This window comes from Hypanus sabinus, chromosome 6 (genome assembly GCF_030144855.1).
Source record: "Hypanus sabinus isolate sHypSab1 chromosome 6, sHypSab1.hap1, whole genome shotgun sequence".
Classification (NCBI taxonomy): domain Eukaryota; kingdom Metazoa; phylum Chordata; class Chondrichthyes; order Myliobatiformes; family Dasyatidae; genus Hypanus; species Hypanus sabinus.
The window spans coordinates 55630494-55657165 of record NC_082711.1 but is presented as its reverse complement, the minus strand read 5'-3'; the positions used below and the strand labels follow the sequence as shown (position 1 = coordinate 55657165).

At 42.9% G+C, this 26672-nt stretch overlaps 1 protein-coding gene across 1 annotated transcript in view; it reads left to right on the top strand.

Annotated features, from left to right (window-relative positions):
- Positions 1-2045: 2045 nt before the first annotated feature.
- LOC132395152 (alpha-N-acetylneuraminide alpha-2,8-sialyltransferase-like) overlaps positions 2046-26672 on the top strand; it is a 75079-nt gene continuing 50452 nt past the window's right edge. Inside the window, exons 1-3 of the mRNA XM_059971451.1 lie at positions 2046-2326; positions 15515-15601; positions 24443-24587. Coding sequence (XP_059827434.1) covers positions 2046-2326; positions 15515-15601; positions 24443-24587 — 513 coding nt within the window. The remainder of the gene's footprint in view (positions 2327-15514; positions 15602-24442; positions 24588-26672) is intronic.

Genomic DNA, 26672 nt, shown 5'->3' with positions numbered 1-26672 from the left:
GTTCCTTTATTCAAGAAAGAGAGTAGAGATAGCCCAGAAAATTATAGACCACTGAGTCTTACCCTCAGTGGTTGCTAAGTTGATGGACAAGATCCTGAGAGGCAGGATTTATGAACATTTTGGAGAGGTATAATATGATTAGGAGTAGTCAGCATGGCTTTGTCAAGGGGAGGTCGTGCCTTATGAGCCTGCATAAATTTTTTGAGGATCTGACTAAACACATTGATGAAGGAAGAGCAGTAGGTGTAGTCTATATGGTTTACAAGGTTGACATAGCTGGAGGAGATAATGAGGATAAGCTCTCACTACCTATAAAGTGCTTCCATATGGCTTGCGTCTCAAATAGTCTCTGTCAACCAAGTCCAGCTCCTGGCCTTCATGTGGCGGAACTGTTCTTACCAATGGGAGAAGTGGCAATGCCGGGTCTCTGGCGCCTCAAAACCAGATGCTTTGGGCGGATGAGGCTCATTAGTCCTGGTCGACTGCCCACCTAGGGGAAGGAAAACTCTGATTTTTAAACCTCCGCTGCCTTGCGGCCACACCCAATCTTAAGAAAAGCTATGGGAGTAAACCCTGAGAAGAAATGCGGAGCCGGAGTACCGTAGGTGGTTAATAGGGAGGAATTCATCAATTTATTGTCTGGCAACTCCTGCAGCCGAAGAGGCCATCATGTGTAACGATCTTCATGCCAGTGGATCCTGACCTCCGAGGCCGAGAGAGTGTGACTGTCTCCGTGCTAAGGCTTTTTCACTATAATATCTTTCATGCACAGGTCCTTGTGTTGTGCATCTTTGTCTTCTTTCTCTCTTCAAAAGTCTTTCGACGATGGGAGAGCAGCGAACCAACAGGTGGAGGTGACCACTGATTTGCAGTTGCAAACCTGCAACTAGGCGGCCCTTGGACAGATGGTCATTCTCCTCTGAACCCAGGGCAGTAGGGGAGTCCAGCACCATCTTTGGTGACTGGGCAGCTCTTTTTAGGATAGCGGTGCCCACCCTGTAATCAGGAAGGTGCCTAGAAAAGGTGGCCTAAACATCGTCTGCCTTAGATCATCTGGCCAGTTAACCGCGACTGACGGATCACCCAATCATTGTGGTTGAAATCAAAATCAAAAGAAAAAGATTCTCTGTCTAGGAGCATGGAACGTTCGCACCTTAATGGATAAGGAAAACACTGCAAGAACCAAAAAGAGAACAGCTCTCATTGGTAAAGAACCCTGATCGAAACCAGGGTTGCAGATGAGGGATCCATCACTGGGCTTGCCAGCGGCTACGACTTCTTCTGGAGGGGAAGGATGCAGAATGAAGACAGAATCTACGGAGTGGGCTTCACCATAAGGAGTACCCTGATGAAACAGCTCCCCGACCTGCCTGTTGGCATTTGCGAAAGTTTGATGAATCTGCGTCTGCCCCTCAGCCAAAGCCGACATGCAACTATCATTAGTGCCTATGCCCCCACCCTGACCAGCCCTACTGAAGCCATAGAGCAGTTTTACGCTGTCCTGCGCTCAGTGCCGGCCGGTGATAAGCTGATCTTCCTGGGAGATTCTGATGCCCAAGTCGACCAAGACCATGATCAGTGGAGTGGAGTACTTGGCAGGCACGAAGTCAGGAAGATGAACAGCAATGGCCTTCTGCTTCTCAGCAAATGTGAAGAGCATTGCCTCATTATCACGAACGGTGTTCAGAATGGCCAACAAATTCAAGACAAAATGGATGCACACTAGATCCAAACAATGGCATTTGATCGATTATGTCATTGTCCGTCAACGTGACATCTGAGACGTAGTCATCATACGAGCCATGCGAGGAGCAGAGTGTTGGACAGACCACAAACTCCTCTGCACCACCCTCAAGCTACACATTGTTTAATCTCATAAAATGCGTCCAAAGGAAGTACGGCCATCCTTTAACACCTCCAAACTTCAGCATCCTCCATGACTACGTGAATTTCAAAATACTCTTAATCAGAAACTATCAACAAACCAGCCACTCACGGGTAACCCAATCCAGAAATGGAGCCACTTCAAAAATGCTATAACAGAAATGGCAGAATCAACCCTAGGCCGCAGAAAGTGCACCCACCAAGATTGGTTCAATGAGAATAGCACCACCATCAATGACCTACTCACCAAGAAGAACAAGGCATTCAAAGAATGGCAGGATGACCCGAGCTCCACCTGCAAAACGGACAGATACAAGTCCTATCAGGCACTTGCTCAAAGGGAAATCCATATAATACGCGACACATCGTGGAATAAGAAGGCGGATGAGGTTCAGCACTATGCTGCCACAAACGACACCAAGCAGTTCTTCAACGCCATCAAGTCTGTCTTTGGTCCCTCAAAGTCAAGCATAACTCCTCTGCTTTCTGCAGATGGATCCTCGCTTATCAAGGACAAAAAGGGCATTAACAACAGTCAGCTCCTTAATCGCCCTCTACTGTCACCCAGTTCGACCAGATTCCCCAGAGCCCAGTCCATGAGCACCTGACAATCAGCCTCGGTAAAACAAAGGTCCTCCTGCAGCCTGCACCTAATAGTGTCCCGCCATAGCCATGCATTGCCATCGATGACACACAACTACAGAACATTGACAACTTCAAATACCTGGGGAGTACCAGCTCCAGCAACAGTGCCCTTGATAAAGAAATCACGTCAAGGATCCAGAAAGCAAGCCAGGCACTCAGAAGGCTCTGGGTCAAAGTTCTGCAGCACAAAGACATTCTCCTCTAGACTAAACTAAAGGTTTACAATGCTGTTGTGGTCTCATCACTTCTATATAGCTGTGAAACCTGGACATTGTATCCAAGACATGTCAAACAGCTTGAACAATTCCATAATCGTACTCTGCGATCAATCACGCAATCCTCTGGCAAGACCGTATCTCCAACCTGACAGTCCTGGACCGAGCTAATTCCACAAGCATTGAACCCAAGGTTTTGAAGGCTCAGCTCAGATGGACTGGCCATGTGATCCACATGGATAAGTCCAGAATGCCGTGTCAGTTGTTCTACGGAGAATTGGAGCAGGGCAACTGTGCCCAAGGTCACCCAAGGAAGAGATACAAGGACAACCTCAAGTCAAACCTTAAGTGGGCCAAACTTCAGCCCCAAGATCTCGAACACACTGCTGCTGATCGGTCCAAGTGGCGCAATCTATGCTCCAAGGCAGCAAACAACTTCCAAGCCAACTGGCGCATGCAGCGCTTCAAGGCGAGTCAAGATAGACACAGGAAGGCGTCCGCTCCTGCGCCTCAACAGGCGGTGTTTCTTGCCTCATCTGCAACCATTTCAAACTTTGTCCTCAGAAGTCCTATGCGTGCCCACAAACGTTAACTACACAACACATTTGTCTTCCTCAGACTTCGAGAGACTACTATTAAATGGATTTCAGCAAGGCATTTGATAAGGTACCCCATGCAAGGCTTACTAAGAAAGTAAGGAGGCATGGGATCCAAGAGGTCATTGCTTTGTGGATCCAGAACTGGCTTGCCCACAGAAAGCAAAGAGTGGTTGTAGATGGGTCATATTCTACATGGAGGCCTGTCACCAGTGGAGTGCCACAGGGATATGTTCTGGGACCCGTACACTTCGTGATTTTGATAAATGACCTGGATGAGGAAGTGGTGGGATGGGTTAGTAAGTTTGCTGATGACATAAATATTGGAGGTGTTGTGGATAGTGTGGAGGGCTGTCAGAGGTTACAGTGGGACATTGATAGGATGCAAAACTGGTCTGAGAAGTGGCAGATGGAGTTCAACCCAGATAAGTGTGATGTGGTTCATTTTGGTAGGTCAAATATAATGGCAGAATATAGTATAGTAAGATTCTTGGCAGTGTGAAGGATCAGAGGGATCTTGGGGTCTGTCCATAGGATGCTCAAAGCTGCTGTGCAGGTTTACTCTGTGGTTAAGAAGGCATATAGTGTATTGGCTTTCATCAATCATGGAATTGAATTTAGGAGCTGAGAGGTAACGTTGTAGCGTTATAAGGCCCTGGTCAGACTCCACTTGGAGTACTGTGCTCAGTTCTGGTCACCTCACTACTGGAAGGATGTGGAAGCCATAGAAAGGGTGCAGAGGAGATTTACAAGGATGTTGCCTGGATTGGGGAGCATGCCTTATGAGAATAAGTTGGGAACCTCAGCCTTTTCTCCTTTGAGTGAAGGAGAATGAGAGGTGACCTGATAGAGTTGTATAAGATGATCAGAGGCATTGATTGTGCGGGTAGTCAGAGGCTTTTTCCTGGGGCTGAAATGGTTGCCACACGAGGACACAGGTTTAAGGTGCTGGGGAGCAGGTACAGAGGAGATGTCAGGGGGTATGTTTTTTTTTACACAGAGAGTGGTGAATGCATGGAATGGGCTGCCAGCAATGGTGGTGGAGGCAGATACGATAGGGTCTTTTAAGAGACTTTTAAGGGGGACATGTTTGGCACAGGTTTGTGGGCCGAAGGGCCTGTATTCAGCCATAGGTTTTCTATCTCTCTCTGTTTCTACTGTCACATACACACAACCCTGCAAAAGTATCAGCAGCAATAGAACACACCTGGAGTCTGGTTTTGCCATTAACAAATCACTATTTTATTAGTAACTTAAAACAGGTAAATCAAGAGTTAACTGTGTTATGCACATATAGGTGTAAATAAAGTTCCCAAACTTATTCAAGCTCAGGTGGCAAGAGTTACAGTCTTATGATGGTATGTAAGAAAAGTTCAGTTCAAATGCACAGGTTAATTAATGCCAGATATTTGTAATTCAAAGGCGAGTGTTGTGAGAAGGTAATTTTGTCGATATTCCACAGATTCCATGACAGCAATACAAACTAACATTAGCAGTAGGTTTTATCTCTGAAGTTGGTCAATCCACACATGAAGTATCACCAATAGTGATCTTCAACGAATATCCTTTCAACACGTGGTACCATATTCAGCTACGGGACATCTCAAAGTGGTAGTAACAGGATGCTCAAACAGAATCCACATATGGATGATCACCAACAGTAGCTTATCACAAAGGGGACCATCTTCAAGGGAACCACCACCCAGGCAAGGGTCGAAACACTGGTAGATTCCACAAGGTTACCCCAATTACACAACACGATAGACACTTATCCAGTCCCATGACATACGAAATAACTCCAACCTTGATTTGCCACAGGAGTGCCTTTCTTCAGTGAATTACCACACCCAGACAAAGGGTAAACACACATGTGGTATTCACAAAGGTTTTCCCCCTCACCAGAGAACCTTCCCCTGTGGATTAACTAAGTGACAATCACACTTTCATATTCGAATGGAATCAAACTCACCCTCACGGACTACTTAGAGAGAGAATCCAAACAGTGATCTCTTTGTCACTAGGTTTCTTCTCTTTCAATCCTTCCTCTCCTCTCTGCAAACTTCTTCTAGTTGCAACAAACTTGTACACACACACACACACACACAATACATAATGAAGCACCAAAAAATTCAAGATAAATGTAGAAAATGATGAGAAAAACCAGAAACAATCCAACACATTACAGGATCCTGTAGCAGTTTAACACAATTTGATGTATTTACACAGGCACTATCAAATGTCGAACCTCATTCATTTAAAGCTTGTTTTAAAATACAAACTCATTAACGAAGTCACACCTTACTATAGGTACAAACCTGATTCAGCTTTAGAGTCAGAATGCCACATATTATATTATGGCTGATCAGTTATTACAGATAGGACAATCCATAACAACCATCTGTTTTAATAATACAGGATAAACAAGCAAGAACAACTTTTTTAATAGATATAGCCATTCCAAACACACGTAACTTACAGAAATCAATAAGTGAAAACACCAGGATTATGCCGAATTAAATGCAGAAATTAAAAGACTTTGGAAAACAAACAGTGTATACATTGTCTCAGTAGCAATATCTACAACTGGTGTCATCCCAAAGGCATGACACAATAGCATTAAACAATTAGGACTACACAGTAATATCTAAGTAAATCTTCAGAAAGCCACAATAGTTAACACTGCTAGAATAGTCTGGAAGTTCAGAGTAATTGACAAATGAGTGTCCTTGGATATGCTGTACCTTAGGTTTTACCAGCTTGAGCTGAGAAAAAGTAAAAATGATAATAATAAAATGGAAGGAGACGGAAGGCAGCAGAAATAGCAGAACATTTGTTGAAGATGTATTAGCAGGACACTCAGAACTATTGAATGATGAACAGTCCTGATGAAAAGTCTCTGTGGAAATGTCCACCTTTTATTCCTCTTCATGGATTATGCCTGACCTGCTGAGTTCCTCTACATAATAATCCGTATATATCAATGATCCTTTTCATGCTTTTGTAAAAGAATAATTTTAAAGGAATTATTTGAAGATGTAACTACACAATGGATAAAGGGGAACTTTTTCATGTACAAAGAATGTCAGTAGACGTTCAATAGGTGCTGCATCAAAGGTTAATATGGAAAGAAAAAAACTAATCTAGAATCATGGAATGCTTAGGCTACAGAAAACGACCATCATTTCCATAATGTCTATGCTGGTTCTTACCACAGCACTCCACCACCACTATTCTTTAGCCTTGCAAACTCATCTTCACCATAGACAGCACTTAAGATTTCCTTTTGGAAGTGGATAATGAAGCCTACTTCCACCACATTTATATTCCAGATTTCAGGCACACATTAAAAAGTATTTCCTTATTTTGCCTTCAACTTTGTTCCCTTGCTTTGAGTTGGTGGACTGGATAAATCATGGATTCATCTTCAAGTCTGAATACATCACAGTTGTCACTGATTTCATTAAGACTTGTCTGGCTGAGTGTGTGCCTGTGAGAACATGCTGTACACACCCAAATCAAAAGCCTTGAATGAACCAGGGGATTCTTAGTTCACTGAGGGCTAGATCTGCAGCATTCATATCTGGTGATCCAATACTATACAAAGAGCCCAGGTATGACTTATGGGTGTCATGGTCCCTTCTGGCAATCCCCCACCTTGCTATTTATCTCAGGAATTGGGCCTCAATCCCCTCATTTAGTTTCCAATCATTCCCAGGTTCCACTAACTACACACACCTGTTTTTCATCAGAAAATGCAGGATAAAGACCCTGTGATCACAACAAGGAGCTGCTAGTTCTTTGGTTGACTCCGATGTGAGTAACCTCATTTCATGTTTCTTAGGGCTGCCAGTTCTAAGTCTGGCATCACTCCTGGATACTGATTCCACGCTTGCTACATCAATAACGCCTCCCAACTCTATCTCCGTGCCTGTATGCTGCACTTGGTTTCATCCACTGCCACGCTCATGTAACAATGGGGGCACCTTCAAGAGAGAAAGAACAATTACAATTGAGTTTAGAGGCAGAATCAGATGCATGCCAACTCTGTCAGTGTTTGCAGGCCATTACGTCTTACAAAGCAAACCCTAACATCATAAATGGCAGTGATGCTTCACTCCTAGATGAGCTCAAAGCCTTTTATGCACCCTTTGAAAAGGAGAATAAAACTACAGCTATGAGGACCCCTGCAGCACCTAGTGACCCTGTGGTCACTGTCTAGGAGGCTGATGGCAGAACGTCTTTAAGAGGGTGAACCCTTGCAAGGTGACAGCTCCGATGTTATACCTGGTAGGGCTCAATACAATAGGTCTACAGTGAATGTGCTCTCAATAGCTCTTCTCAGAGCCTTGAATCACTTGGATAATACTAATATGTACATCAGGCTGTTGTACACTTACTACAACTCAGTGTTTAACACAATCATTCCTATAGTTCTGATCATAAAGCTTCAAAACCAGGGTCTCTGTACTTCCCTCTGCAACTGGATCTTTCACTTCCACACCAGAAGACCACAGTCTGTGTGGATCAGAAATAACATCTCCACCTCACTGACAATCAATGCTAGTGCACCTCAAGGAAGCACAGTTTGTGCACTGCTCTACTCTCTCTACACCCATAGCTCTGTGGCTAGACATAGCTCAAACACCATCTATAAATTCGTTGATGGGCCAATTCTTGGCAGAACTTCAGATGATGGTGAGAAGGCATGCAAGAGAGGGACAGATCAGCCAGTTGCAGCCAAAACCTTGCACTTATTGTCAGTAAGACCAAAAAAACTGATTGTGGACTTCAGAAAGGGTAAGGCAAGGGAACACACACCAATCTGCCTCAAGGGATCAGAAGTAGAAACAGTGAACAATTTCAAGTTCCTGGGTGTCAACGTCTCTGAGGATCTATCCAGGTCCCAACAGATTGATGCAGTTACAAAGAAAGCATGACAGTGGCTATATTTCATTTGGAGTTTGAGGAGACTTGGTTGTCATCAAAGTCACTCACAAATTTCCATAGATCTACTGTGGAGAGCATTCTAACTGGCTGCATCACCATCTGGTATGTAGATGATGGGATTGTTGCCACTGTACAGGATCAAAATATAGCTGCAGAAATTTGTAAATTCAGTCAACTCCATCATGGGCACTAGTGTCCCCAACATCCAGGACACGTTCATGGAATGATGTCTCAGAAAGGTGGCATCCATCATTAAGGATCTCCATCACCAACGACATTGCTACCATCAGGACCTCAAAGGTTCAGGAACCTGAAGACTCACACTTAACATTTACAGGAATTGCTTCTTCTCTTCTGCCATCACATTTCTGTATGGACATTGAAGCCACGAACAATATCTCACAACTTTGTTTTCTCTCTTTTTGCACTGCTTATTTAATTTTAACTTAAATATACATATACTTCTTACTGTAATTTACAAGTTCTACGATTATGTACTGCATTGTACTGCTGCCACAAAATACCAAATTTCACAACATATGCCAATGGTATTAAGCTTGTTTCTGGTTTGATTCTGATTCTCATTTCATAATTTTTCATAAACTGTGGCATCTAGGTGTTTACCACTCTACAAAAGGGAGCAGCCTCTTCATGTCCACACTGTTTTCACCTCAAAAGTTTCAGTAGGTACATTTAATGTCAGGGAAATGTATACAATATATGAGGGGTGATTGATAAGTTTGTGGCCTGAGTTTGTGGTAAAAGGAGTCAATTTTAGAAAACCTAGCACATGTATTTTTCAACATAGTCCCCTGTTACATTTACACATTTAGTCCAGTGGTTGTGGAGCATGTGGATCCCTTCTTAGTAGAAGTTGGCGTCTTGGACCTCCAGAAGTGGTCGACAGCATGGGGTGATTGATAAGTTTGTGGCCTAAGGTAGAAGGAAATGAGTTATACAGCTCTTGTTACATGCAAGTGCAGTTCAACTCTTTGAGTGATTATGCAGAAAGGTTGAAGTTAATAACTCATCTCCTGAAATACTTTTTCTTTGCAACCATCCACGAAAACAGAGCAGTGCCCCATGGAATGAACGACAGTTAAATTTTGGAACCCCAAAGTCCCCCCACTTCCCCCTAACACACATAACCAGCAGCAAAGCAATGATCCCCCCTCCCCACCAACAAAAATAAGCATTGATACCCCTCACTGGGCACTCAAGTGTGCAGCAAAGCATCAATAAAGGCACAGACTTGTACTATCCCAAAGACTACTCGTTCACCTGGTATATTTGACATAGCACAGTCTCTCTCTCTCTCTGTCTCTCTCTCCCCCTCACTCTCCCCCTTCTCCCCCCTCCTCTCCTCACTCTCTCCACTAAGGTAAAAGAGGTATCTCTGTTTCACAGTGAGGGGGGGGGTGACATAACAAAAAACTCATTAATTTATGACATTAAAAGTCTGTTGTGTCAATTTTTCCGAGCTCTGTGCCCAAAGAACTTGGATCTCTGGGCACACAGCCAGTAGTCAGCTTGCTGCTTTCGATCTTCCATCTCCCAGGACACATCGATTTCCTGCAGAGGCACCAACCTTCGATCCACCTGCCTCCAGAGCCACAAGATCCCAAAATTACGAAAGCAAGCTAATCTTCTAGGCTGCATCCTTAGCATATGGAATAGTGTCCAGACTTGAGACCCTGAGAGTGGGTCCCATTCCCGCAAAGAACCAAAGTCACCATGTAACTCCAGGTCAGGGTCTTCAAAAGAACCTTCAAAAGATAGAAATAGAGTTGTTTCTGAAGATGCAAGCAAAGGAGTTGCCACTATTGACCCTCCTAAGCTCCTTCTCATCTAACCCTCTTGAATTCAGAGGTCTCGATCTACATTAGGAAAGTCAAAGTCACCCACTATGACAAAACTGTTGTTTTTGCACCTTCCTCTAATCTGCCTGAATATCTGTCCCTCGGTGTTCTGATGGCTACTTGGTGGGGAAGTGGGTGTATAAATAACCTCATCAAAGTAAAGTGACAGAATAATTCTCTCAGAGTGCAACTGTGATATTGTTTCTGACTGGTAGTATATCTGCTCTCCCTCTTCCCTCTCTGTCCCTTCTGAAACATTGAAAGCCAGGATCATTAACTGTATCAAATGTTGATTCATATCAGTGACAGTAAATAACCATTATTCAGAAGAGGTAAGAATTGATATCTTATCCAATGATGTTCAGGATTTGCATGATTATGTCTAGATATTTTTAACATGAATGAGCACCAGATGAGCATCATTGTTAATTTACTAGTCTGTTATTCCATGCCTTGGACAACTAAACCAGCAATCCATGTTTTCACCTGGAAACCTAGTTCTTTATAAATATTGCAAATAAAATTAGTGTTTACTGAGTATAATTGCAATTAGATTCAACATTAATGTCCATAATAATGTAAAATATAATCCTAAAAGCCCTGGATGTCGGCGTTTTATTGTTTGACTATCTTTATCTTTCTTAACTGGATTTTTGTAGAATCGCAAAACAGATGAGAAAGCATCAACAGAAGCATATTTCACCAGAATGTATGGAACTGAGTAAAATCTTGACTCTTAAACCAAACAGGTAACAGTTTTTATTCTGTAAAATTTGCTATCTGTGACACGGACGTGGTGGGAAAACGAACCCAAGTGCAGGACTCCGACGTGGAGGCAGGAGCAGGAGGCAGAATCTCCGTAGCGGGAGTAGAATTGGGACTAGGCCGAGTCAAGACCTGGCAGACTTAGTTTACGAAGAGATACAGGGTTGAAGACTTGGAGCAAGGTCTCTCTCTCCCTCTCCCTCTGTGCCATTCCACAGGTGTCAGTGCTAGGTCCATTACTATTTGTTATCTAGTAGCGGTGATTTAGATGAAAATATACGAGGTATGCAGAACAAGATTTCAGATTACACTAAAACTGATGGTGTTATTGACAGTGAAGATAGTTACTAGGAATATAGAGCTGCTGATCAGCTGGGTAAGTGGGCTGAGAAATGTGAAAAGGAGTTTGATTGATAAGCATGAGGATTTGGACCTTGGAAAGATAGATCAAGTTAGGGCATTCACAGTCAACAGTTGGGCCCTAAGGAGCATAATTGAACTAAGACAACCAGGAATACAAGTTCATGGTTCCCAGAAAGAAGTCAATTTAGATACCATTGAAATAAACTCAAAGCCCCCTTAATTTCTACATCCTTAATAGGAGTATCCAATATCAAAAGATCATCAGATGATAATCTTGGAAAATTTAATTTCCCAAGAAAATCAGACATGGTATTATGATCTTGAGGAAATTCAGATTGATACAGGGAGGTATAGAAGTCTTGAAATGCCTTATTTATCTCATCATGATTAACTGTCAGATTCCCATTCTGCTGACCAATCTTAGTGATTTGACGTTTAACCAAAGCATTCTTCAATTGACTAGCTAACAGTTTACCAGATTTATCACTATGTATGTAAAAATCAGATTTAGATTTCATTAATTGATTTTCAATCGAGGATGTAAGTAATAAACTATGTTCCATTTGAAGTTCAACTCTTTGTTTGTAAAGCTCCTTACTAGGAGCAATCGAATATTTCTTATCAATCTCTTTAATTTTATCAATCAATAAGAGAGTTTCCATCTTAGTACGTTTCCTCAAACCAACAGAATAAGAAATAATCTGTCCACGTATATACGCTTTAAAAGTGTTTAGAAACTAAATCGGTATCAGCTTATGCTCTGGGTTCTATTTTAGGGACTTCTCTCCCTTTTGCTCTTTCTAAATTACCGAAACAAATTGACAACCCGATAGTTAAACATACTTTGCATATATGGTTTCAATTTCGGAGATTTTTTGGGTTGACACAATTCGTTTTAAATAGTCCTATTGTATCTAATTGTTTTTTTCACCCTTCCATTATAGATCAAGCTTTTTCGGCTAGGGAAACTAAGGGATTACTAAGATTTTCTGATTTATTTTTAGATATTTGTTTCATGTCTTTTGAGCAATTATCCAACAAATATAACTTACCTAGATTTCATTTTTTTAGATATTTACAGATTAGACATTTTTTAAGTTCTGTACTCTCTACGTTTCCAAATTTTTTGCCTTCAGATATTTTGGAGAGTTTATTTGAATTAGACCCTTTTCAAAAAGGGCTTATTTCAAAACTTTATAATATAATTATGAAGATACGTTCAGAGCCTCTTTATAAGACTAAAAAGGATTGGGAAAGAGAGAGTCTTAGTATTTCTAGTGAGAATTGGGATAGAATTCTTCAATTAGTTAATACATCATCGTTATGTGCCAAACATTCATTAATACAATTTAAGGTCGTACATAGGGCCCATATGTCCAAGGATAAATTAGCTCATTTTTACTCTCATATTAGTCCTATTTGTGATAGATGTCATTCTGAAATTACGTCTTTAACTCATATGTTTTGGTCTTGTTCATTTTTGGAGAAATATTGGAAAGATATTTTTGATATTATTTCTGCGGTTTTGAATATCGATTTACAACCTCATCCTATTACCGCAATTTTTGGTTTACCAATCTTAGACTCACTGCATTTATCTTCTTCTGCCCGTCGAATAATTGCATTTCTAACTCTGACGGCTAGAAGATCTATATTGTTGAATTGGAAAGAAATTAGTCCTCCCACTGTATTTAATTGGTTCTCTCAAACTATGTTATGTTTAAATTTAGAAAAAATTAGAAGTGGTACTTTTGAGACTTCTATTAAATTTGAAAAGTTATGGAGACCATTTATTCAACATTTTCATATGATGTAATATGACCCTGTGCCAAGTACATTTGATTTCCTAGCTTTTAGCTTATGTATTTTGAGAGGACCGGAAGTGACGGCATTGATGAATACTTATTTTTGTGAGATATTATAAACAGCCCCCTTTTTTTTCTCTCTTTTTTTGCTTCTTTTTTCTTCTATATTAGTTATTAGTTATTAGATTAGATTAGCTAGTTTGGCATTATATTTTTTTTGTTTTTTTTCTTTCTTTTTTCTGTTTTCTTTATATCTTATATTATGAAATATTTAGACTTACTATGTTCATACATATATTTTATGGCTTATGTTTTGGTAAACTCTTTTATATTGTAACTATTATGTATGTTTTTTTCATATGTAATGGAATTTATATGTTGGTAATTTCTTTATCAATATATCATTTGTATTCTGTCCATATTACTAATATTAATAAAAAGATTTAGAAAGAAATAAATAAACTCAAAGACATTGCTCAGTGGGACCCCATGTAAGTTTGTTCTCAATGCTCTTGTTGCTATTGTTCATCACACATCTTTGAGTAACACCATGATATCTAGTCTATAATATTGTGATGTGTATGGAGACGGCTGACTATACCAATATGGGCTTGAAAGTTTCTTTCACACAGATGATCAAAATGTGTGAATGCTGGAAGAACTCAGCATCTATGGATGGCAAAAATAGTTGACCCTTCATCAGAATTGAAACATTGACTGTTTTTTCCCCTCCATAGATGCTGCCTGACCTGTTGAGTTTCTCTGTGTGTTACCCAAGATTGCCCAGCATCTGCAGAATCTCTTGAGTCATGTATGTCATGAAGGCCTATGGACGATCTTGGCAAATTATGGTTGCCTCAAAAGATCTATCATAATTGTCTGACAACTCCACACTAATAAGAGAAGGAAGAATACACAGTACAATAACTTGACAGCAGTTGTGGACCACAGCTATGCATTAAATGGAGACAGTCACTACTTTGTGAGAGTCGGAATTCTCACTATCATCTACATACTGATTAACTAGTTGTCAATTCCCCCCTTCTATACAACAGTACAGTTACCCTTTAGGGCTTTATTCCATAGAATGTAGAAGATTGAGAGGAGATTTGTTAGAGGTATGCAAAATTATAGATAGAGTAACTTCCACCAGGCTTTATCGACTGGGGTTGGGTGAGACTACAGCTAGTGGTCATGTGTTAAGGGTGAAAGGTGAAATGTTCAAGGAGAACATGAGGGAAAACTTCATCACTCAGACAGTGGTGAGAGTGTGGAATGAACCGACAGCGCAAGAGGTACATTTCAGCATTTAAGTGAAATTTTAACAGGTACATGGATGAGAGGGCTACGGAAGACTATAGCCCAGCTGTAAGTCAATGGGATTGATGGGCCAAAGGCTTATTTCTGTGGTGTGGAGTTTTATGACACTATGACTCTACAGCAATCATGCAAGGTGGTGTTTTCTAGAATCGGTTCATGTTGTGTGAGTTATAAGTTGTAACGCAGCAAATATTGAAGAAATTCCTGTTCTTCTGTCTTCTAAAATCCAGCTGCTCACTAGCATGAGGCAACTCACTTACAATAAAACCAGACTGTAAAAATGAGTGAGGGCTGCAGACCGAGATACATTTCTGGAGATCAGAGGAGGATGGCCAGCAGAAAGGAAAATGAGCCCGTGTGTAACATGTACACATGCAGAAATCATCTTAAATAACAATTTAAAAAATATATATTCTATAGAAATATATGCATTATAACAAAAGGAATGCAAAAACATTGAAGTTAAAGATCACATTGCTGCTGAAAATACATTTTGAATATGAATTGCCTGAATTCTTCTTAAATAGCAACTAAACACAGATAACTCTAATATTTTGCAAATAATCTGCCAGTAACCATGCATGAGTTTTTGAGAAGGATGCAATTCAATTAATAGGACCTCTCAGCACATATTCTTGGAGTCCACTAGATCGTAGCACTTGATCACGGACAGCTATTTCAATGGGAAATCTGGCAGGATTAAATGGCAGTGCAATTCTGAGGGCTATGTGGCCTACTCTTGCTAATATTTTCCGATGTTTCATGTGTTTTGAGCAGATGCTAAGGTGTGTTTGACTGAGTTTAACGATCTTTTTGGTTTATATGATAGTAACGTCAAGATGCAATCAAAGCAACACTTTGTAAAGCTGCTAGGGGTGAGCCAGGACAGATACCAATGAAACTCCTCCACCACTTCTGGGCAAAGGAGCATTCATCAGGAGGTAAATGGCAAGCCTGTCCATATCACAGACTACATGGCAGCTTGCATTCATGGAAAATGCATGTTAAAATCCATCCTTTGGGATATACCTGTATTTCACTTGTACACTGAGTTTTAAATAATGCATGAGTTTTCCTTTGTATTTACCTCTTCATTATTTGATTTATGATCTTAGGTTAACTGAAGATGATTTTATCAAACTGTTCAAGAAGGTTCAGAATTGCGGATGGGTGAAAAATTCTACGGAGCACAGAATGATCCGGTAATTTTCTAGTGTTAAAGATCAGCAATTTATAAGAATTATAGCATTGCTGATACTTAGATTAAGATCAAGAAAAATATTGTAAAGGAATAGTAGCAAAATTCTTCAAAACCATCATGCCAGGAGGCCAGTTCCCTCGAGATCGAGGTTTCCATTAGCTGTGCTCTTTGACCATGTTTTTCACTGGTGGGGTTATCCATAAAAATGCTGATCTTTTAATTTCTAAACATCATGGCGTGAAGTGGAAGGTGCCTCTAAGCAGTTTCTTTTTTTTAGTTTGTAGGCTGCAGTGAGTAGAGTGCCCCAGACAATAGTTCTTGGCCCTCAGTTATTTATGATTTGGATGATGAGGCAAAACATAAGGTCTCCTGGTTGCTGATGATACAAAAATAAGATAGAAAGGCTTGGTGTAATCAGCTTGCCATGACCCTGCAATGGACTACAGATAGAGCGGACAAAAACTTGGCAAACAAAATTCATTGTGGGGAATTGTGAGGTTACGTACTCCAGAAGGATAAATAGAAAGGGAGATGACGATCTGAATGGAAAGTGATGACAAATGAGGCGTTCGGTTTTGCAAAGTTGACTAGACTGGGAGAGACTGTGCTATGTTCAACTGTAGCCCCAGTCCAACATGAAATGGTTCATCCCATTTTATTCTTGCTTTTTTGACATAGCATTTCTGGTACAACTAAATGGCTAAGGTGGCCATTGGGCCCATTGGGTCTGGGCTATCTCCTTGCGCAAAACAACATCAATTGTCACATTGCCTGTCATCTTATAGCTGTTGTATTGTAACTTACTACCTCTCACATGTACAGTGACTCTTCTGATACTGTTTCACACCTACATGTGTGAAAGAAAAATGTATAGAAGTCTGTTAACATTGCAGAATGCATGTGGGATGTGGGGAAAAAGATGGAACAAGGGCAGAATCAAATCTGTGACCCTAGCACTGTGAGGCCGCAGCACTAACTACTGCCTTGCCATGCCGAGATAAAGCTATTGCTCAGTCTGCAGGAACTCTTTGGCCAGATTGGGAAAGGATGGCAGAATTCCTCACCAAAAATGGGTTTCTGTAGGATTTTAATAACAGCCCAACAGTTCTGTGGCTGTCATTATTAATGCCTAGTTTTGTTCTTTAAATTCCAGATTATTTAACTGCTTTTGTGAATATTCAACAGCTACTGCAAGTTTTTAATAGGGCTTCATTTGTACAAGATTATCAACCTAAACTTTGCACCTCCGAATTATCCATGGAATCCAGGAAGTTTACACAAGAATCACACTGGGAACAGTAAAGAGATAAATCAGGTTTTGGGTTGCAAAATTTATTTACTGTACTCCTGATTCATGAGTAGTATCATTTACATCTGTTGACAACACCAACGTTTATAATGCCTATTAAATAATCTGTGAAATCTAATCGGTGTTGTAATGTGAGAAAAATACCAGCTTTTGTGTAGAGCAATATAAAATTAACTAAGAAAATCAGATGTGACAAGAGATTAGGAAGGTATTTTGTATGTAAGCCTTCTTGGTGAAAGATTTTGAGTACCAATAGAAGCAGATACCCTAATACTGATTAACACTTCCTGAGTACAAAAGGTTTTGACGGGTGGAATTTGTTAGCTGTGTCCAGAATCTTGACACAATATGCAAGCAAGCCAATGAGAGGAGAATCTACACTGAATCTAGTACTAGGCAGTGAACCTAGTCAGGTGACAGATTCGTTGGCGGGTGAGCATTTTGAAGACAGTGACCACGACACCCGGACTTTTAACATAGCCTTGGACAGGGATAGGAAAAAACAGTATGGGAAAGTACTTAAATGGTGGAGGTGGAATTACGAATCCACTGGGCAGGAACTTGTGACCGCAAGTTAGGATCAGATATTGTCAGGGAACTGGACAACAGAAATGCGGAGGTTGTTTAAGGAGTACTTGCAAGGGTTTCTGGACAGGGAAAGGCTGGTAGGGTGGAGGAACCATGGTTGATAAAAGATGTGGAGTCTCAAGTCAAGAGGAAGAATGTCTTGAACCTTGAGCTCACTTAAGGTTTAGTAAGCAATATTTGGACAGGGTTTTACAGAGTTACAAGGTGTTGCACGAGCGAGGCGGCGGACTAACCCAAGTGCAGAACACAGGCGCGGAGGCAGAGCTGGGAGGCGTTTTAAATGTAGCAAGCGTGGAATCGGTATCCAGGAGCGACGCTAGACTTAGAACTGGCAGTTCTAAGATCCATGAAACAAGGTTAATCACACAGGAGTTGACCAATCAACAGTTGTGATCACAGGGTTTTTATACTGTATTTGCTGATGGGAAGCAGGTGTGTGTAGTTAATGGAACCTGGGAATGATTGGAAACTAAACGAGGGGACTGAGGCCCATGTCCTGAGGTAATTAGCCAGGTGGGCAATTGCCAGAAGGGACCATGACAGTACCCTTCCCTCAACGGGAGCCTGCCAGCGATCCTCAAGGCCTGTCTGGATGGACCCGATGAAAATCCTGGATGAGGGAAGGGTCTAGATTAAAGGAGTGGGGGACGCAGGAATGCTCTTCTGGACCATACCTTTTCCAATCTACCAGGTATTGGAAACCCCTGCCCCTACGGCGCACATCCAGTAGTCTTCAGACGGTGTATGCCGGATGGTTGTTGGTGATACAGGCAGTTGGGGAAGTCGCAGCCAGGGGACACAAGGGGCTCACATAAACTGGCTTTAACTGGGAAATGTGAAAAGTCAGGTGGATGTGCATAGATCTTGACAGTTTTAGGTGGACCGCTGTGGGATTGATAACCCTTTCAACCTTGAATGGCCCAGGACGCGAGGGGCGAGTTTCCTATGCTCGTTCTGGAGCAGGATGTCCTTGAAGGAAAGCCACATCATCTGTCCTGGTTGGTACTTGGGCACCGGAGTTTGGTGTCGGTCAGCTATCTTCTTATTGTATTTTGCTGATCTGAGTAGGGTCGTGTGTGTCTCCTCCCAAACCTTCAGGCTCTGATTGATATGGTCCTGAACTGACGGTACTGCAATCTCCTCTTCTTGCATGAGGAACAGCGGGTGTTGGTACTCCAGGGAGCACTCGAATGGAGGCCCTCCAATGGCCGAGCTCACCAGGGAGTTGTGGGCGTGCTCAACCCACGGGAGGTGGTCGCTCCAGGTGGATGGGTTGTTTACCGTCACACAACGTAGCGTCACCTCCAGTTCTTGGCTGACCCGGTCCGTCTGCCCGTTCGTCTGGGGGTGGAAGCCCGATGACAGGCTGACTGATGCACCTCAGGATTGACAGAAGATGAATTGGGGACCACAATCAGAGATGATGTCTGCAGGGATTTCGTGGAGGCAGATGACGTGGTGGACGAGACGATCTGCAGTTTCTTGAGAGGAAGGGAGTTTAGGGGGGGCTATGAAGTGCACTGCCTTGGAGAACCGGTCTACCATGGTGAGTAAGGTGGTGTTCCCATGTGAAGGAGGTAGACCGGTGACAAAGTCTAGGGTGATGTGCTATCAGGGACAACCAGGGACAGGTAGAGGATGAAGTAACTCCACAGGTGGTTGATGAGAGGCTTTTCCCCGGGCACAGATGGAACATGCCAAGACATAGGAATGTGTATCCACCTCCATGGACGGCCACCAAAAGTGTTTTTCCAGGAGCGCTAGGGTTCGATCACTCCCGGGGTGGCAGGTGAACTGAGACATGTGCCCCATTGGAGAACCTGAGACCTGATGGAAACGGGCACATACAGGTGATCGCTGGGTCCATTGCCAGGGTCGGGGTCATCCCATTGGGCTTCTTTTACTTTTGACTCGATCTCCCAAGTGGGGGTGGCAGCCACGCAGGATGGTGGGGGGACAGTCCCTGGGCTGGAAGTGTCCTCCTTGGAGTCAAATTGGCAGGAGAGAGCATCTGGCCTCCCGTTCATGGACCCTGGATGGTATCAGATGGAAGACTTGAACCGTCCAAAACAAAATAACACCCAATGGGCCGGAGTTCAAACATTTGGCAGTCTGAATATACCCCAGGTTTTTATGATCAGTCTGTATCACAAACAGTTGTTCTGGCCCTTCGAGCCAGTGCCTCCATTCTTCCAATACTAGTTTGACCGCCAGGTGTTCCCGATTCCCCATGTCGTAATTCTGCTTGGTGGGGGATAGTCGGCGAGAATAGAAGGTGCAGGGGTGAAGCTTTCCGTCCGAACTTGACTGCTTGGGACAGGACTGCTCCTATCCCAGAGTCAGAGGCGTCCCCCTCGATAATGAATTGACGGGCTGGGTCCGGATGGACCAGGATGGGAACGGTGCTGAAATGCTTCTTTAGGTCGATAAATGCCGAGTCAGCTTCGGAGTCCCAACAGAAGGGGGTCGTAAGCGAGGTAAGCCGGGTATTGGGGACCGCAACTCGTCTGTAGTCTCTGATAAATTGGTGGTAGAAGTTTGCAAACCCCAGAAATCATTGAAGTTGTTTGCTGGTCATGGGCCTAGGCCATTCTTCCACTGCTTGGATTTTCTCGGGGTCTGCTCTCACCTGCCTGTTCTCCATGATATAACCCAGGAAGCTGACTGAAGGAACATGGAACTCACATTTCTCTGCCTTCACAAATAATTGGTTTTCGCACAGTCTCTGGAGGACTTGACGGATATGGTGAATGTGTTCTTGGGGGTGCTAGAAAAATATGAGGATATCAACGAGGTAAACGAATACAAACAGATTAAAGTCCCTCACTATGTCATTAACGAGGGCTTGAAAAACTGTGGGAGCACTGGTGAGGCTAACGGCATGACCAAATATTCGAAGTGGTGTATTAAAGGTCATCTTCCACTTGTCCCCTTCCCTCACCCTGACTAGATGGTACACGTTCCGAAAGTCCAGCTTTGAGAAAATGGTGGCTCCATGCAGTGTTTCAAAAGCCGAACTAATGAGGGGTAAAGGGTACTTATTCTTAACCGTTATACTGTTTAGGCCTCTAATCAATACAAGGACGAAGTGACCCAGCCTTCTTTTCTACAGAGAAGAAACTGGTGCCTACCGGTGAAGATGAAGGTCTGATAATGCACTCGTGGCGAGTGACTCACCGATGTACTTCTCCATGGCCTCTCTCTCTGGTCGGGATCGGTTAAAAAGATGACTAGTGGGTAGCGAGGCCCCGGGGAGAAGGTCGATGGCACAATCATATGGGTGGTGCGGAGGCAGGGAAAGAGCCTGTTGTTCACTGAATACCGGTCCCAGGTCATGGTAATTGTTGGGGACTTGGGACAAATCGAGGGGTTCCGGGACAGGCAGAATCGTGGTAGCTTCCCTGGGAGATGGGGCTGACTGCAGACAGTTGGTGTAGCAAGACTGGCTCCACTTGGCTATCCCTCTGGTAGACCAGTTGATGTGGGGATTGTTTTGGGTCAGCCAGCCATGGATGCTCTAGAACTACCAGGGCTTAAGGTGAACTAATAAGACTGAATCGTACCTCCTCCCGATGGTTGCCTGATAGGATCAAGGTCAGGGACGGCGTACAGTGGGTCCTCCAAGCAGGCAGTTTTCTGACCAGGACTTGGGCCTCCGGGGAGTAGTTAGAGGCTTGTGAGTTATTCCACCCTGGGAGGCATTGTCTTCGTTCAGTGGATTGCCCTCAGCACCGGAATCCACCAGAGAGATTAGAGACAGAGACTGTCGCTGGTAATTTACGGTAGCCAGGATCAGCATCCATGTCTGGGGGGGGGGGGGGGTGGCGGGTGGCTGAAGGGATTATCATCTGGCTCACCTGGTGCCCTCCCTTTTGGCCGCTGAGGGCAGGTATCCCGGAAGTGCCCTGGCTGGCCACAATAGCAACAATCCCCAGCTCTCCACCTCTGAAATCGATCCGCTGGGGAGAGCCAGTTCAGTCCCAGCTGCATTGGTTCCTCCCCCCAGGGTGGTGGGGAAGGTCAGAGCAGGACTTACACTTGGAGTGGCTGGGGAAGAGAGGCTGTATGGGACTGATAAGGTGGATCATGGGCTTCCCCGAGGAACGGGGCGACTGGTTCTTCTCTCAGCAGCTCTTGAAGTCGATTATCTAATCTAGTGGCTAGCAAGATCAGAGAGTCCAGACAGCCCGTGTCATCCCTCGCTGCCAGTTCATCCTTCATCTTCTCCGAGAGACCCAGTCGAACCACCTCTCGCAGGGCCTCATCATTCCACCCTGAGTCTGCGGCTAAGGTTTGGAACTCGATGGAATACCTTGCTACGCTTCACAAACTCTGACAAAGAGTCAGCAAGCATTTAGCGGCGTCCTTACTGTTCGAAGACCTTCCCCATTTCTGGTCTGTTATCCCATATTGCGTTTGCCCAAGCCAAGGCATCCCCTCGTAAGAGCCCCATGATATACGCAATCTTGGGTTTATCTGAAGTGCAGGTATGTGGCTGTAGCTCACAGACCAGAGAGCATTGTAACAGGGAAGCCCAACAATGCCCCTAGGTCCCCGGCACAGGGGTTGGGCTCAGGGTTGTATGGGTCACGAGGGGACTGTGTTGCTGATCCCAGGGGCAACGCCATCCCGGGCGGTGCAGTCTGGGTGGTTGGGATCCTTGGCGAGGACAGAGAAAGGGAAGCCGAAACTTGATCCGCCTGCTCACTGAACTTCCATACATTAATGCAGAGTGTCCAAAGGTCTTCCTTTACCTCCGTAAGTAGTTGGTCATGGGCACCCAGTAGGACTGGTGAGGGCCTGTTGTATGGTATCCTTATCCACTGGGTTTCTTTATGGCCAGTTCATTCTGTTGCAAGAACGAGGCTGAGGATGAACCCAAGTGCAGGACACAGGTGCTGAGGCAGAGTCGGGAGGTGTTCTTGATGTAGTGAACGTGGAATCGGTATCCAGGAGCGATGCTAGACATAGAAATGGCTTTCCTAAGAACCACAAAACAAGGTTACTCACACCAGAGTCAATCAAGGAACTGGCAGCTTGGTATAAAAACAGGATTTTTATACTGCATTTGCTGATGGAAAGCAGGTGTGTGTAGTTAGTGAAACCTGGGAATGATTGGAAAATGAGGGGATTGAGGCCCAATTCCTGAGGTGAATAGCTAGGTGGGGGATTGCTAGAAGGAACCTTGACACAAGGTACCTAGGAAGGAGTTTAGTAATGGATATAGGAAAGCTAGAAGGGCACATGAGTAGCTCTTGACAAGTAGGATTAAAGAAAACCCCAAGGTGTTCTCCACACTTGTGAATTACAGGAGGATGAGTAAAATGAGGGTAAGATCGATCAGAGATAGAAGAGGAAACATGCCCCTAGAGTCCGAGGAGTTGGGGTGGGGCGTTCTTATAAAATACTTCAGTGTTCACCATGAGAGGGACCTTGATGTTTGTGGGAACAGCGTAAAACAGTCTGATATGCCTGAATACATCAACATTAAGAAAGAGGATGTGCTGGAACTTTTGAAAAGCATTCTGATAATGAAGTGCTCAGGGCTAGATGGGATGCACTCCAGGTTCCTACGAAAAGCAAGGGAACCTTTGGCAATTATCTTTGAATCCTTACTGGCAAAAAGAGTAGTTCCAGATGATCGGAGGATGGTTAATGTCATTTCTTTATTCAAGAAAGGGGTTAGGGATAACCCTAGGAATTATAGACCAGTAAGTCTCACATCAGTAGTGGGTCAGTTATGAAGAAGATTCTTGGAGACCAGATTTACGAGCACTTAGAGAAGCATAGTCTGATTTGGGAGAGTCAGCATGAGTTTTGAGAGGCAGGTTATATCTCATAACCTTGAATGAATTCTTTGGCGGTATAAAAAATGCATTGATGAAGGCAGAACAGTAGATGTAATGGACTTGACAAGGTTCCTGGTAAGCTCATTCAGAAAATCAGGAGGCATTGGCTGTTTGGACTCAGAATTGGCTTTCCTATAGAAGCAGAGGGAGATTGTAGGTGGAGCATATTCTGTCTGGACATGGATGACTAGCAGTCATCCATAGGGATCTATTGAATGATCTCTTCTCTTTATGATTCTTACAGTATAATTGACTTGAATGAGGATATGGAAGGGTAGTTTAGTAATTTTTCAGATGACATGAAGGTTGGTAATGTTGTAGACATTGAAGGTTGAAACAGGACATTGATAGGATACAGAAGTGGAAGATGGAGTTTAATGTGGAAAATGTGAAGTGATTCATTTTGGGTGGCCGAATTTGAAGGCAGAACACCCAAAATGCTAAAGGAACTCAGGTCAGGCAGCATCTATGGAGAGGAATAAACAGTTGATGTTTTGGGCCAAGTCTCTTCATCAGGACTTGAAAAGAAGGGGGAAGAACTAGAATAAGAAGGTGAGGGTATGGGAAAGAGTACAAGCTGGCAGATGATAGGTGAAGCTAGGGGTGGGGAGAAGTAGTTTGGTAGCAGGGGGGGGGGCGTAGGGAGAGTGAGAAGGTGGAAGGTGATAGGAGGAAAAGGTAAAGGGCTGAAGAAGGTATCGGATAAGAGAGGAGAGAGTACCATGGAAGAACAGGAAGGAGGAGGGGCACCAGAGGGGGCTGAGAAGAGGAGAAGAGGGGAGCAAGAATGGAGAATGGAAAAAGAGAGAAGAGGAGAAATTACCGGGAAAAATTAATGTTTATGTTGTCGGGTTAGCGGCTACCCAGACAAAAATGAAGACACCTGTTTAGTGTACTGGGATGAAGGATGATTATGTTGGTCAAGACTTTAGGTATATCTAAGGCTACACTTCCTCAATAGTGTCTCTTGGTTCTGAAAATCGCTGTCTTGATCCCTTATTAAAAAGGTCACCTAGAGCCTCCTGAATGAGTAGTGATGAATCAGCTAAATATAAGATACTCAACAGTCATTGTCACAAAATGTTTTGCCTTCCAGATCACAGCTACAGAAATGCTGCAATGCATCAAAAAATTTCATTATTACACAACTCAACACTCCACTGGGTACAAAGATTGGTTATGCAATAGGATCCAAAAACAAATTTACAATTACCAAAGACGTCTTTGACCTGATTCCGAAGGTAAGTTTTGGATTGCTCAGATGTGCATGGAGGCTGTGGATAAGTTAAGTTTGAGGAGCAGGTAAAAAAGATATATTCATGGTACCTAATGTTGCACAACATAATTCAATTAAAATATTTTTATCCTTTCATTTCTGATTATTTGTGTCAAATTTGGTGACTGTTGCAATTTGAGTTGTTACTTCTGTTGTGATTCTTGCCATTGTCTCTGATAATTTCCCAGCATGATATATGCAATTTTTCCACGAATACCCAGATAAGTTAGACCTCCCAAGTCTACAGAATGACTTTGGTCTGATAATCTCCAAAACAATTATATATAATATATCCTCTCAGAATTTGGCCTGGGAAAATGCATGACCTCAATCTTGTTTGGATTTGTTGAGGAGAACAAGGTAGGGTCCAATATGGAAATGCTTCAGCTAGAATAGGATCTACTACTGATCAGTATCTCTAGTAGAGCAAGGAACCAGAACAATGAAACACTCACTTGCAGCATCACAGATATGTTAAAACAATACACAAAATATAAATTAAACATAAATTATGCAAGGTAGTGAAAAGAAAAGGAAAAGATTATGCCAAAGGAAGTTCGATATTGTCATTTAAAGTAAAATTGGATAGGTATATAGGCAGGAAAGAAATGGAGGTTTATGGGCTGAGGTCGGTGGGACTAGGTGAGAGTAAACATTCGGCACAGACCAGAAGGGCTGAGATGGCCTGTTTCCATGTTGTAATTGTTATATGGTTATAAATATTTCTTTTCTTAACTTACCTCTTAAATAACTAATTAAATCATGTTTAATTATCATTAGAAAAGCATATATAGATACAGCTGAGCAAGACAGTATTCCTCTAGTACCATGGTGTAAAACATTCAAAATAGCAAGAAAACTTAAAAATAGAGAGTAACATAATTCAAAATAGTGAGTAAAGAAACACTTTCACTCAAAAAAAACATACATATATATAGTCCAAAACTCTGAACAACAATGTCTGACAGTTGATGGTACAGTCTCCTATGACAGATGCAAGCAATCCAGCCTGTTATTCCACCGCTCAGACACGGGAGACCAGCTCTGGTGGGAGAGGCCAGTCCCCATTCGATTGAAGACGACACCCTGTAACACTTCCGCATCTCTCACCTGATTTGCAGCAGCAGGCAAGCCTCAGGTTTGAGGCTGGAGGCTAGATCCTGATGGACACTTGGAATTGGCCTGCCACAGAAGGCAGAGGGTAGTAGTAGATGGAGCATATTCTTCCTAGAGATCCATGACTAGCGAAGTTCCATAGAGATCTGTTCTGGGACCCATGTTTTTTGTTATTCTTGGAAATTACTTAGATAAGGAATTGGAAGGGTTGGTTATTAAGTTTGCAGATGACATGAAGGTTGGTGGTATTGTAGATAATGTAAAAGTTTGTCAAAGGTTATATTGTGACATTATTACATAAAGCCAGAAGACATAGGAGCAGAAGTAGGCTATTCAGCCCTTTGAGTCTGCTCTGCCATTCAATCATGGGCTGCTCTAATACTTCCAGTCATCCCCACTCCCCTGCCTTCTCCCCATACCCTTTGATGCCCAGGCTAATCAGGAACCTATCTATCTCTGCCTTAGATTCACCCAATGACTTGGCCTCCAAGTCACTCATGGCAACAAATTCCACAGATTTACCACTCTCTGACTAAGGTAATTCTTTCACACCTAAATGGATGGCCTTCAATCCTGAAATCGTGCCCTAGACTCCCCTACTATGGGAAATAACTTTGCCAAATCTAATCTGTTCAGGCCTTTTAACACTTGCAATCTTTCTATCAGAACCCCCTCATTCTTCTGAACTCCAGGGAATACAGACCAAGAGCTGCCAGATATTCCTCATAGGGTAAACCTTTCATTCCTGGAATTGTTCTCGTGAATCTTCTCTGAACCCTTTCCAATGGCAGTATATGCTTTATAAAATAAGAAGACCAAAACTGCACCAAGTGTGGCCTCACCGGTTTCTTATAGAGCCTCAACATCACATCCCTACCATTATATTCTATCCCTCTAGAAATTAATGCCAATAATTCATTCACTTTCTTCACCA